The sequence below is a fragment of the Myotis daubentonii genome, chromosome 9, assembly GCF_963259705.1.
Source record: "Myotis daubentonii chromosome 9, mMyoDau2.1, whole genome shotgun sequence".
Classification (NCBI taxonomy): domain Eukaryota; kingdom Metazoa; phylum Chordata; class Mammalia; order Chiroptera; family Vespertilionidae; genus Myotis; species Myotis daubentonii.
The window spans coordinates 3,101,470-3,114,271 of NC_081848.1; the positions used below are offsets into that span (position 1 = coordinate 3,101,470).

General features: G+C 42.2%; 1 protein-coding gene and 1 non-coding gene across 3 annotated transcripts in view; one reads left to right on the forward strand and one right to left on the reverse strand.

Annotated features, from left to right (window-relative positions):
* ARCN1 (archain 1) overlaps positions 1-12,802 on the reverse strand; it is a 33,234-nt gene continuing 20,432 nt past the window's right edge. For both annotated transcript variants that reach the window (XM_059707740.1, XM_059707741.1), the window contains 5 exons: positions 11,321-11,486; positions 8,421-8,568; positions 8,017-8,125; positions 4,639-4,843; positions 1-1,958 (listed from right to left, as the gene is read on the reverse strand). In XM_059707740.1, the coding sequence (XP_059563723.1) occupies positions 1,869-1,958; positions 4,639-4,843; positions 8,017-8,125; positions 8,421-8,568; positions 11,321-11,486 (718 nt within the window). In that variant the 3' untranslated portion in view covers positions 1-1,868. The remainder of the gene's footprint in view (positions 1,959-4,638; positions 4,844-8,016; positions 8,126-8,420; positions 8,569-11,320; positions 11,487-12,802) is intronic.
* Positions 7,496-7,597, forward strand: LOC132242385 (U6 spliceosomal RNA). Its single transcript, XR_009454587.1, has one exon. It is a non-coding gene; the product is annotated as a U6 spliceosomal RNA (small nuclear RNA).

Below are 12,802 nucleotides of genomic sequence, written 5' to 3' on the forward strand. Positions count from 1 at the left end.
TTCATTTTATAATACTATTTATTTGATTAAAGAATTTGCCTTTTCTGTGTACACTGGAATGTTATATTCCCTATGTATTTTACAGGGTTACAAAACATCTCTCATTTTAAATAATACCCCAAAAGTAATTTCAGAAAAAGTTTTTGTAAAACTAAACTTGACTTTAAAAAAATCATATGGACAAGCAACTCTCAAACAAAACTAGATTAATAAGATTTGCCTATTTAACTACATGACAAATTTCTTGTCCCAGGCCCTTTCCTAAAAACAAAAAAACACACAAACAAGAAAACCCAGGTGGAAACCAAGCTGGAGATAAGGTTCTTCCCTGCTGCGGTCAGGGGAAAGGGAAAGGCCAGATGTTTCTTTGGCAAACAACTCCATCCATGACCATTGGTGAGCGACTGCTTTGCTTCAAGTACAGCACACTCTTCGCCTCTGAGTGGGTGTGGTGCTCTCACCAGCGGACAGTGCAGAGTCATCCAGTGCCCTGCCTCCTCCCGCCTGTGGCTGCCACCCCCAGCAGCTACACCAACCCTTCTGGGCACAATACTGAGCTAAAGGCCACAGATGGGCTGGCTGGTGTAGTCCTCTCAATTGAAAAAGTAATGGATAAGATGAGGCTAAGAAAAAACTACTACATGATGACACTCACTGGAAAAGACTTGGAAGAGGAAATGGATGGATTTCAGAGACAGGGACAGACAGGCTGGTGAAAAAAGGCTGGGCAGGCCAGAAGGTAGTGGGAGTAGATGCCAGCAACCTAACACATGCCAGTATAATCAGCTGCCTTTTGAAATGCTACAAACCTGGTGGCAATGCAGTCTCCTGGATAGTTTGGGGCCAATGGAATTGGCACAAGGACTCATTGAACCCACGCCTCCAAAATCATAACCTTGTCTCTGCTAGAAAAGAAAGGACTGATGACACAGACAACAGCCAGCAGGAAGGAGGTGGTGAATCGGAGGAATATGAATGGATTACAAAGACCATGAGCTATTATGTTTTAGCTGAAGTACCCAAAATGGGGAGAATGGAAAGCCTTGGTAGCACCCGAAGCAGACATGTTGCCTGTGGGTGTGAAACCCCCAGCTGGACACAATCACTCTCCTCCCAGACGTCTTTTAGTGGGGCTAGGTAGGCCATTTGAAACTGATTCTCAGCTGTCTTTAATAGTCACAGCACTTCTCTAAGCTGCAGGGGCCAGCCTAAAAGGAAAACAACTTGTCAAAGGAGTGGAAGAATAAATGGATATAGAAAAAGAACATGAGATACCCTCATCTTTTAACTTCTAAACTCCAAACACCTTAAACAATTCACCTGTATAGTCTAAAAATGAAGACTGGATTAGATCAACTTGGTCTAGGAGTACCCAATAAATACAACACTTATATACAGATGATCCCAGTGCTTGAATGTATAGAAAGAAAAAAACTGAAGGTAAAGAAAAGGAGTATGAAAGATTAAAATTTTCTGCAGAGAAAACTTTTAAAAAACAAAGTAAGTATGAAATATAACTATCTATACTTAGGGATTAAAATAAAGGTGCAGCCTAGGCCCAGCAGAGAAGGTGTTGGTTGAACAGAGGGCATTCTCTGGAGCTTGCTTTCCTGCTGGCCAGTAAAATCTGCCAAAGAAATTAGCAGCCTTTCCCTTTCTGTTTGTGTCATTTCTTTGCCAAAGAATGTGTCTGTGACATGAAACACTGAGGGTGAGTTGAGGGTCCTTGAGCGCCGAGAACCGTGCATTATACTAGAAAAAAAGGGTCTCCAATGGCTTGTAGATTTGGGAAAAAAAATTCTTCAGCCACTGTTGGCTTCTTCTTTATTAATTTGAAAGTTTTCCTTTTCGGTTTCCTCTTCTTGGTATTACAGGATTTCATACTTATCCACCAGGAAAGTGGTCTCTGTGGAAAACCTTACTGGGCTGTTCCCATCCACCTGGGTCACTTTGGTTACCTAGGAAAACAAACAAAGAGTAAGGTAAAGCAGGAAGAGGAGTCTCCAAGGTGCTAACTGAATTCTCAGTTACAACAGATCACATTTCCTCCAAGCAGTACTAAAAGTGACTCAGAATGCCAAGAAACACACTTCACATCTGCAGCTTACAGCATCACTCTTCCCCATCAACATGCTCAACCTGGCCCGACCGGCGTGGCTCAGTGGTTGAGCGTCAACCTATGAACCAGGAGGTCACAGTTTGATTCCCAGTCAGGGCACATGTGGGCTTGATCCCCAGTGTGGTTGTGCAGGAGGCAGCCGATCAATGATTCGCTCTCATCGTTCATGTTTCTACCTCTCTCTCTCTCCCTTCCTCTCTGAAATCAAGAGTGGCCACTGCCCAGACCCTGCCACATAAAATCTATGAAGTTCATAGACATTCTATCAGGATGCTCAATTAACATTTGACCCCAAATGAAATAATGTAACTCTTCAAAATTATTTCTTTGATTTGCTTTCAAAATCTAACTAAGCTGGCTCTATCATACTTATTTTCTAGATATAGGTGGATCTTCCAAATGAGATAGACTTTTCTTTTTAGTGATAAAAAATGCCTAGTTTAGCCGAAACCGGTTTGGCTCAGTGGATAGAGCGTCGGCCTGCGGACTGAAAGGTCCCAGGTTCGATTCCGGTCAGCGGCATGTACCTGGGTTGCGGGCACATCCCCAGTGGGGGATGTGCAGGAGGCGGGTGATCAATGTTTCTCTCTCATCGATGTTTCTAACTCTCTATCTCTCTCCCTTCCTCTCTGTAAAATATCAATAAAAAACATATTAAAAAAAAAAAAAAAGCCTAAGCAACTGGAATGGCCGGTCACTATGATGCACACTGACCACCAGGGGGCAGACACTCAATGCAGGAGCTGTCCCCTGGTCATCAATGCGCTCCCATAGCCAACCTCCCATGATCCCTCCCCCCGGGCTGGGACGGAAACCAGGGGTGGGTGGTGGCAGATGTGGCCCCTTTCCCAGGGGGGACCAAAGGCCAGCTCCCTCCTCGGGGCCAGTGGCCAACCTCCCATGCCCCGTCCCTCCCCCTTGTCGGCAGGCCCTGATCCACAGTGGCGGCACGACAGCGTGGGAAGGAGGAGGGGGGCGGGGGGGAATCATGCAGTGGTGAGGCGCCAACGATGACAGCATTGGCGTCCAGCCCAGCTACCATCACCTCCTCTCCAGCCCAGCCCCGATCGACCTGGCCCCGATCGGCCCTGATCGCTTGGTCAGGCCTAGGGACTCCACCCGTGCATGAATTTTGTGCACTGGGCCTCTAGTTGATTTATATTTTCTAATGAGGTTTTGAGAGGCCTATTATTCTGCCCTACACTTCAAATGGTCCCAAACAGGAAAATGTACCCATTTCTATCTAATGTCTTGGGTTCAACAATGTGCTCCCAATACTGAGGCACTTATGCCAATAACTGAGAGGGGAGAGGGAACTGCTCTTGGAATCATCCAACAGAGGAAATTATAACTTCCTGAGCTCTTACAGGAGAGACAGAGACCATCTGGGAAGATAAGATAGTGCCAGAATAATAAGCAAATCAATGAGTCAGAGGGGAACACGATAATATAAACTGGGTCCCTGTAATGCAAATTCAAAAAATGGAGGAACATTGAGTTAAAAACAACTCAAAAGAACAGTTCACAAATTTCTATTGCTTTGCCTACCTAAAAGACAAGATCTGCAACAGAACTGGCTCATGATAATAAAGGGAAGTTGTGACATAAAAAATCCAAAAAATGGATCCATTTGTATTATAGAATCACTTTTAGTAATTTTGTCTTCTAAACAAAAAACTTTTTCATTCCTTGGGTTCAAACCAAATTACAATACAAAGGCATTATAAAATCATGTTGGGTGTTTTGAAAAATAGATTTTAAGCCCAGCTGACATGGCTCAGTGATTGAGCATCGACCTATGAACCAGGAGGTCACAGTTCAATTCCCATCAGGACACACGCTCGGGGTTGTGGGCTCATTCCCCAGTGTGGGGCGTGCAGGAGGCAGCCAATCCATGATTCTCTCTCATCATTGATGTTTCTATCTCTCTTTGCCTTCCTCTCTGAAATCATTAAAAATATACTTTTAAAAAAAAGATTTAAAAATATATGAATTAGCCCTAACCGGTTTGGCTCAGTGGATCGAGCGTCGGCCTGCGGACTTAAAGGTCCCAGGTTCGATTCCAGTCAAGGGCATGTACCTTGGTTGCAGGCCCATCCCCAGTGGGGGGTGTGCAGGAGGCAGCTGATCGATGTTTCTCTCACCAATGTTTCTAACTCTCTATCCCTCTCCCTTCCTCTCTGTAAAAAATCAATAAAGTATATATTTTAAAAAAATAAAAAATAAATAAAAATATATGAATTATGTAAAAAATAGGCAACGAAGAGATATAAATCTTGCACAACCCGTAATTTTTAAATATGTATTTATATTCAATGTCTTTACTTTGTCTGATCTAGAGAGGAAAACTGAGGTAAAGGAGATGAGAAATCTGGCCAAGATCATACAAGGAGTCAGCAATGGAATGGGCCGGGGACACCAGCTTTTCTGGTGTTCTGCTCTGACCACGAAGCCATGCTACATATATGGCATCTGTCTTACCACTTTCCCCATATAGGCTCTCCAGTAAAATGGGGTACCTGTATGTTACAGTAATTTTTTTTGGAGATGAAGGAGACTTGAACAGGAAAGAAGTCATTGGGCTGCCCAGCAATGCTGAACTCAAGGCTGCCACTCTTATTTTTGGCATCAATCACTGGTAGGCACCACTCCAAGGTATTTCGTCGACTGTCGTGTCGATACTCGCCATCAAGCTCACCAATAACCGGTGCGCCAACACCAGATCTGTCATGAGAAACATCCATGTCAAGTTAGTTGTCCAGGGCTGGAAGAACTCTGCCAAGGAAAACCAGTCCCAAATTTGATTATGCTCCTCAAATTCTACCCACTTTTATAAGACCAGTTGTGAAAAGACCATTTTGTGCCAGAAAAAATTAGGTTCCCTAATAACTTCAAGAATCAAAAGTCCTGGCACCCAGGCTCTCGTTCATTCCCTTTGTAGATCCAGGTATATGCAACCACAGGTAATTGGCAAATATTCCTGTGGGCTGCTGCAACATGTGGACTAGATCTGAAGCTAACAGGGGATGACACTGACAAATGTATGATGTGGGATGTATTTCTAACAAATCTGCACCAATGGTTTGTTGCTGTGTCAAGAAGGAATTGTAATAAAGGCAGCTCTCTGTACAAGTGACAATGGGGAAAGAACAGGTTGGTAATAGTGGGGGGAAACTTTAAACACCATTATGTAGTTGTTTAGAATAGAGTGAACCTTTGAGAGAATGTTTTCAAAATATTTTAGAATGTTTCCAAACTTACTGTAATTGAAGCCAGTGACTTATTTGATTTACAATCCGGTAAGTGGACTTTGGTTGTTAAGTGAAAGACGATTACTCCCTGACAACATTCGAATGGATGGGAGAAAGAGCCACACAGTTATCTAATCTGCAAAAGAACTAGTTAGAATGTACTTTGCATCCCCACACATGGCTGACAGGCAGCGTCACCTACCCCTACACATTCTAAATTTACCATCTTTTAACTCACCAGGGACAGTCAATGCTTGTATTAGGGGCAGGGTAAATAATAGAGACAAAGAAAACTTTAGGGGTAATATAACACAATGAACTCTTCCCTATCAATTTTATGGCCCCAGTTGTATATATGGTCTTCTCTTTGCTCTGTTCCAATTCCGATACTGATTTCTAACTGGATCAGTTCTAGACAATAGGGTAAAATGTTGTTTAAGGGTCTCTGTTGGAGACTATTGAAAACTTGAGCTAAGAAACAGGAAACCACCATAACCACAATTATATGGTAGATGGAGAGGACTAAAAATAGTCTAGTAAAGTAAGTCCTAACAAAACAAATCCCACACCGGTTACCCATGCCCAAGACCTACAATGGCTCAAGGCAGCCATCTATTGTTCTGAAAGAATAACCAAGCTGTGAAGAATAAGATGGTTACCCAATTAAAGGAGATACTGGTAATAAAGCATATTTTTAAAAATGGAAATAAGAATGACTAAAACCAGACCTCACCATGTAAAGGCCTGAATTATCAAAAAGGGAACAAAACTAAGTACCATTTTCTCTGCAACAATAACGAAGCAATACAACAGTGAAGATGCACTAAAAATACATTTACTGGATGCTCATGGGGGCAGGGGACTGAGAGGTAGAGGACAGAGCTGGGACTCACTGGTAAAGCAGTAAGAGTATACACTCACTGGACATGCCGGGGAGGAGATGAACCTAGACCAGGGGTGGGCAAACTTTTTGACTCGAGGGCCACAATGGGTTGTTAAACTGGACTCAGAAGAAGGAGCTGCGGCCGTGTTTCCCGACGTTGCCATGTTAACACTGCTGCTGGTGAAGGAGCGGAGGGGAGAGCAAGAGGACCCTCCGCTCTTTCGGCTCCGCGGGCCGGATAGAACAGCCGAACGGGCCGGATCCGGCCCGCAGGCCGTAGTTTGCCCACGGCTGACCTAGACAGTAGGTCATTTAAGCGCACAAGAACAACTTCTGGGGATGATGGACATTTTCATTAGCTTAACTGTTGTGATGGTTTCACAGGTATATACATGTCAAAACTTAATAAACTATACAATTTAAATATGTGTAGTGTATCTACATGTCAATCAGACCTCAATAAAGCTGTTAAGAAATTTACTGAAATCAACATAGACTTGGTTTTACAGCAAGAATCAATAGCTCCCTTGAAAACACTCTCATCTTTAGCTGGAAGTTTAGAGAGCAAAATGAAAAAGAAAAATTCAGTCTTAGGACTAAATTTCTTTCTTTTTTTAAAATATATTTTATTGATTTTTTTTTTTTTACAGAGTGGAAGGGAGAGGGATAGAGAGTTAGAAACATTGATGAGAAAGAAACATCAATCAGCTGCCTCCTACACACTCCCCACTGGGGATGTGCCCGCAACCAAGGTACATGCCCTTGACTGGAATCGAACCTGGGACCTTTGAGTCCACAGGCAGACGCTGTATCCACTGAGCCAAACAGGTTAGGGCTAAATTTCTTTAAGAGTTACAAAACAGCCCTGGCTGGTTTAGCTCAGTGGATAGAGCGTCAGCCTGTGGACTGAAGGGTCCCGGGTTCGATTCTGGTCAGGGCACATGCCTGGGTTGTGGGCTCGATCCCCAGTAGGGGGTGTGTAGGTTGCAGCCAATCAATGATTCCTTCTCATCACTGATGTTTCTATCTCTTCCTTCTTTTCCCTTCCTCTCTGAAATCAATAAAAATATATTAAAAAAAAAAAAAGAGTTACAAAACAAAACAAAAAGCACGCAGTGGCTAATCCTGGAATCTTCATTACAACCCAAACAAATTGAAAGAGCGCTAGCACAGCAACCGGCTATTTGCATGGTTTGGTTTTCAAGTTAGCAGCTCCACACGCCTTTTAAAATGTACAGCTCAGTGCTCGCTTCGGCAGCACATGTACTAGAAATTGGAACAATACAGAGGCTAGCATGGCCCGGCGCAAGGATGACACAAATTCGTGAAGTGTCCCACATTAAAAAAAATAAACAAATAAAATAAAGTGTACAGCTCAATGCATTGTGACAAAGGTCTGTAACCTTGTAAGCACCGTCACAATCAAGTCATAAAGCATTTCCATCATCCCCCAAAGTTCCTTGCGCCCCTTTGCAGGCAAATGCCTTCTTCTAAAAAACACAAACAAACAAACAAACAAACACCTTCTTCTTTACCTCCTGATTTCTATTCCAAGAGAATTTATTACCTTTTCAGAATGTCACATAAATGAAGCCATATAGCATGCAGCCTTTTTTATATCTGGCTTCTTTCACAACTGGTCTTATGAAGAAGCAAGTATCTTAGAATGACCAGCCAGCTAACTGTTTCTTCCAAAACAAGTTCCAAAAGACTAGCTCTATAAGCCCAATACAGGAAATAATTATGTGGGGGACACCACTTACGGGAGTGGGATGGTAATAACCACATCATTCAATTCTAAGTTATCTTCTTGTAGCTCGTATTCTATGTTGACATCACAGCCATTTCCACTCTCGGAAGGCCAGCAATTAACTGAGGAGAGAACAGAGCAGGCATACTAGAACATTAAAAAACGGTAGAGAAAAGTTCAGATGGCAAATCAAAGCTAACAGCTGTGGACCTTAAACATCTGAATGTAAACTATTTAAATAACAGTTTTGACATTAAAGTCACTAAAAAAATAAAGCTAATGACTAAAAAAACACAGTGCAGCAGGTCATTTTCTCAAAAAGGATTTTGTTACAACAATGGAGAGAAGAGTGTAAGCCAGGGCTATTTCTAGTTCTCAATGCAGATGAACTTAGTGGGACTAGCCAGAAGCACTTACTTGTCAGTGGAATAAAGGACTCCTCGGTGGTTTGTAGTCTCCACTTTAGCACCCCTACGTCACTATTGACTGGAAAGGACTTCTCTGGATTCTTCAAGCCAATTAGAGATTCTGAGGTGAAAAGTTTTTTATCTACATTTGGATGGGTCTGAAATGAAAAGTGAAAGTTTCTGAGGCTTAGAGATAAGACAAAATAAATGTCCTCTGACCTTCCATGGCTCATAATAGAAACATCTCAAATAGGGTGCCTAAAACATTCCAATTCTTTTTTATTTTTTTAAAAAAATTTCCCTTGCCCTAACCGGTTTGGCTCAGTGGATAGAGTGTTGGCCTGTGGACTCAAGGGTCCCAGGTTCAATTCCAGTCAAGGGCATGTACCTTGGTTGCGGACACAACCCCAGTGGGGAGTGTGCAGGGGGCAGCTGATCGATGTTTCTCTCTCATCGATGTTTCTAACTCTCTATCCCTCTCCCTTCCTCTCTGTAAAAAATCAATAAAAATATACTTTTAAAATTTAAAAAAAAATATTTCCCTTTATTGCTTTTTAGAGAGAGAGGAAGGGAGAGGAGAGAAATAGAAACATCAGTGAGAGAGAAACATCATCGATCGGCTGCCTCCTGCATTCCCTCCCACCCCCCAATGGGGATTGAGCCCACAGCCAAGGCATGTGCCCCAACCAGGAATCGAACCAGCGAACTCTTGGTCCATGGGTCAACGCTCAACCGCTGAGCCACACCAGCCAGACCAATTCTTTTTTTTCTTTTTAAAATATATTTGTATTGATTTTACAGAGAGGAAGTAAGAGGGATAGAGTTAGAAACATCCACAAGAGAAACATAGATGAGTTGCCTCCTGCATGCCCCCCTACTGGGGATCAAGTCTGAAACCAATGTACATGCCCTTGACCAGAATTGAACCCAGGACCTTTCAGTCCTCTGGCAGACGCTCTATCCACTGAGCGAATCTGGTCAGGGCACTTTTTGATTTTAAAGAAAGATTTCACTTCCTTAAAGATTTTTAAGATTTAAGACATTTTAAAAATATTTTTTTAAAAGTGACTTCAACTCTAAGCCATTTTATTTGTAACTAAACAAGTTAATAATTTTGTAATTGAGGAAGTCCTTTCCAAAAATACTTCACAGGGAGCAGCCTCATGGTGGGGTAAGCTTGCCAAGTAAAAGACTAAGGCTTGCCCTGGCTGGTGTGGCTCAGTTGGGTGGGCATCAGCCCCTGTGCACTCAAAGGTCCAAGGTTAGATTCCTGGTCAGGGCACATGCCCAGGTTGCAGCTCAATCCCTAGTAGGGGCCATGCAGGAGGCAGCCGATCAATGTTTCTCTCACACTGATATTTATTTCTCTCTCTCTCTCTCTCTCTCTCCCTAAAATCAATAAAATATATTAAAAAACAAACATACAAACAAAACTAAGGGTCACACGTTGATCAGCTGCCTGGGTCACATAGCAGTCCTGGCTTTATACTAAAGAGGCAAGAGAGGAAAAAGCTCTGTGGAAAGTTTAATTGAAATCTTGCCCAGAGCACTAAACTCAGGCCAAGTAAGATGGTCTAATCTTTTAAAAAGAAGTCATACCCCTGGCTGGTTTGGCTCAGTGGATAGAGCATCGGCCTGTGGCCCAAAGGGTCTGGGTTTGATTCTGGTCAAGAGCACGTACCTTGCTTGTAGGCTCGTCCCTGGCCCAAGCCCAGATGGGGCTCATGCAGGAGGCAACCAATTAATGTGTCTCTCTCACATTAAGGCTTCTCTCTATCTTTCCCTTTCTCTTCCACTCTCCCAAAAAAATCAAAGGAAAAATATCCTCAGGTATGATTAACAACAACAAAATAAAATAAAAAGAAGTCATATTAGGAGAAAAAAGGAAAAATAACTTTTGGGTAACAACCTACATGTATTTTAAGAGCCAGCAAAACTGGTGTCAAATAATAGAAGCACTACTTCAGAACACGAAGTTGACAAAAACACATCCTTCCCCAAAGAATACATTCTTGTGATAAGAGATATAAAATCAACTATCTAAAGAAAGCCTGACAAGAACAACTGTAATAATATAAAGGACATCACATACCCATTCAGGTAGATGGGACACGCACATTTATTTCATAAGGATTTTATGCCAACCAGGGGTGGGCAAACTTTTTGACTCGAGGGCCACAATGGGTTCTTAAACTGGACCAGAGGGCCGGAACAAAAGCATGGATGAAGTGTTTGTGTGAACTAATATAAATTCAAAGTAAACATCATTACATAAAAGGGTACGGTCTTTTTTTTTTTTTTAGTTTTATTCATTTCAAACGGGCCGGATCCGGCCCGCGGGCCATAGTTTGCCCACGGCTGCATTAGACACTGCCCTTCAGATAATAAAACAAGCATTGGTAGTTAAAACAGGGCAGAAAGAGTAAATTTGGTATCAATCTGTTTTAATAAAATACTTCCTTATTAAGCTTAAAGACTTTTTAAAAAAAAAACACCTGTATTTCAAGTAATATCCTAAATAATTTTATTCTTTACATAACAGTAACAGATAAGTGTCTCTCTGCACCTTTGTTAGTATGAAGCCATTTATTAGATTTTACTTTTTATTAGATTTTAAAATGACTTTCCATTCAATTCCAACATTAAAAGGCCATTTTAACACAGCTGCTGTAAAAAAATAAAATAGAGCTGCTGTCAATCACAAACGGCTTGAGAAGAGATATAGTGCCTCAAGGCACCCACTATATGCAACAAATTAACTTCTTACCTATGCATCTAGAATGGCACTAGTTATACAACTGTAATAATTTTCTGTGTTCTGTGGTTCATATGAGGAACTCCAGCTGGCACGACTGTGTTAAGTATTCAAACAAAAGTCTTAATACTCCCTTATCAAAAGTCTCTACACACCTGTAGCTGCACCCCTTTCTTATCTTCGTTTTCCACATGAAGACGAATTCGGCCAAATTTATCATCCGAGATCCTAAGCATGATCATGCCATGCAACTCCATATTCTGTAATCCTCCATCCCGTCCACAGGTTAGTGTGATTTTTTCCTCAATCTTCATGTGCACACTATAAGGAAAAATAATAAATTTGTTCAAGAAGGTTGTGGGTGATTAGCCATCCACAACTTATTTTAAGGTGCTGCTGCTATACAGGGTGGGGGGAAAGCAGGCCTACAGCTGTGAGCACACAAATCAGTTAATTCTTATATTACTTATTTATTTTTAAATATATTTTTATTGATTTCAGTGAGGAAGGGAGAGGGATAGATAGATAGAAACATCAATGATGAGAGAGAATTGGCTGCCTCCTGCACTCCCCATTCTGGAGATCAAGCCTGCAACCTGGGCATCTGCCCTTACTGGGAATCAAACTGTGACCTCCCGGTTCATGGGTCGACACTCAACCACTGAGCTACACTGGCTGGGCAATTATTTATTAACTAGAGGCCCGGTGCACAAAAATTTGTGCACTGGGGGTGGGGGGTGGTGTCCCTCAGCCTGGCCTGTGCCTCTCACAGTCTGGGACCCATTGGGAGATGTCCACCTGCTGGCTTAGGACCGCTCCCAGGGGAATTGGGCCTAAGCTGGCAGTCAGACATCCCTCTGGCAGCCCGGGAGCCCTTGGGGGGTGTCCACTTGCCAGCGGGGACCAGGCCTAAGCTGTAGTCGGACATCCTTAACGCTGCTGAGGAGGCGGGAGAGGCTCCCACCACCACCGCTGTGCTGGCAGCCATCAGCCTGGCTTGTGGCTGAGCAGAGCTCCCCCTGTGGGAGTGCACTGACCACCAGGGGGCAGCTCCTGCATTGAGCATCTGCCCCCTGATGGTCAGTGTGTGTCATAGTGACCAGTCATTCCCAGTTATTCTGCTGTTTCCATGCAACAATCTGTAAACTTACTTTTGCCCTGCCCTATATGTATCAAAAATTAAAGCATTATACCCTCAATTCAGCAATTCTCATCCTACAGATAAATTCTTACCCACGCAAACAATACAGTAAGTTATTTACAAAAAAATGCAGGTTTGGAAACAATTCAAATGCCCATCAATAGGGCAGCGCTTAAATACATAACCACAAAAATAAGTATTAGGCAGTTGTGAAAAAAAGCAGATGACCACTTAAAAAGCTTCTATTTTAAAATAATTTTTTAAAAAGAAAAAAATAATTTCAAATATTAAAAAACTAAAATTATACCAGGAATACATGTATAGTCTTTTTATCCACGATTAACACCTTACCCCATTTGTTTTATCGTTTGCATACTCTCTCCATAAATACTGTATATTTGATTTTTTCCCATTAACCATTTAGAGGCAGATAATATACATCATGGCCTTTCCCCCTACATACTGAAGAGTACATTTTTTAAGAATATGGATATTC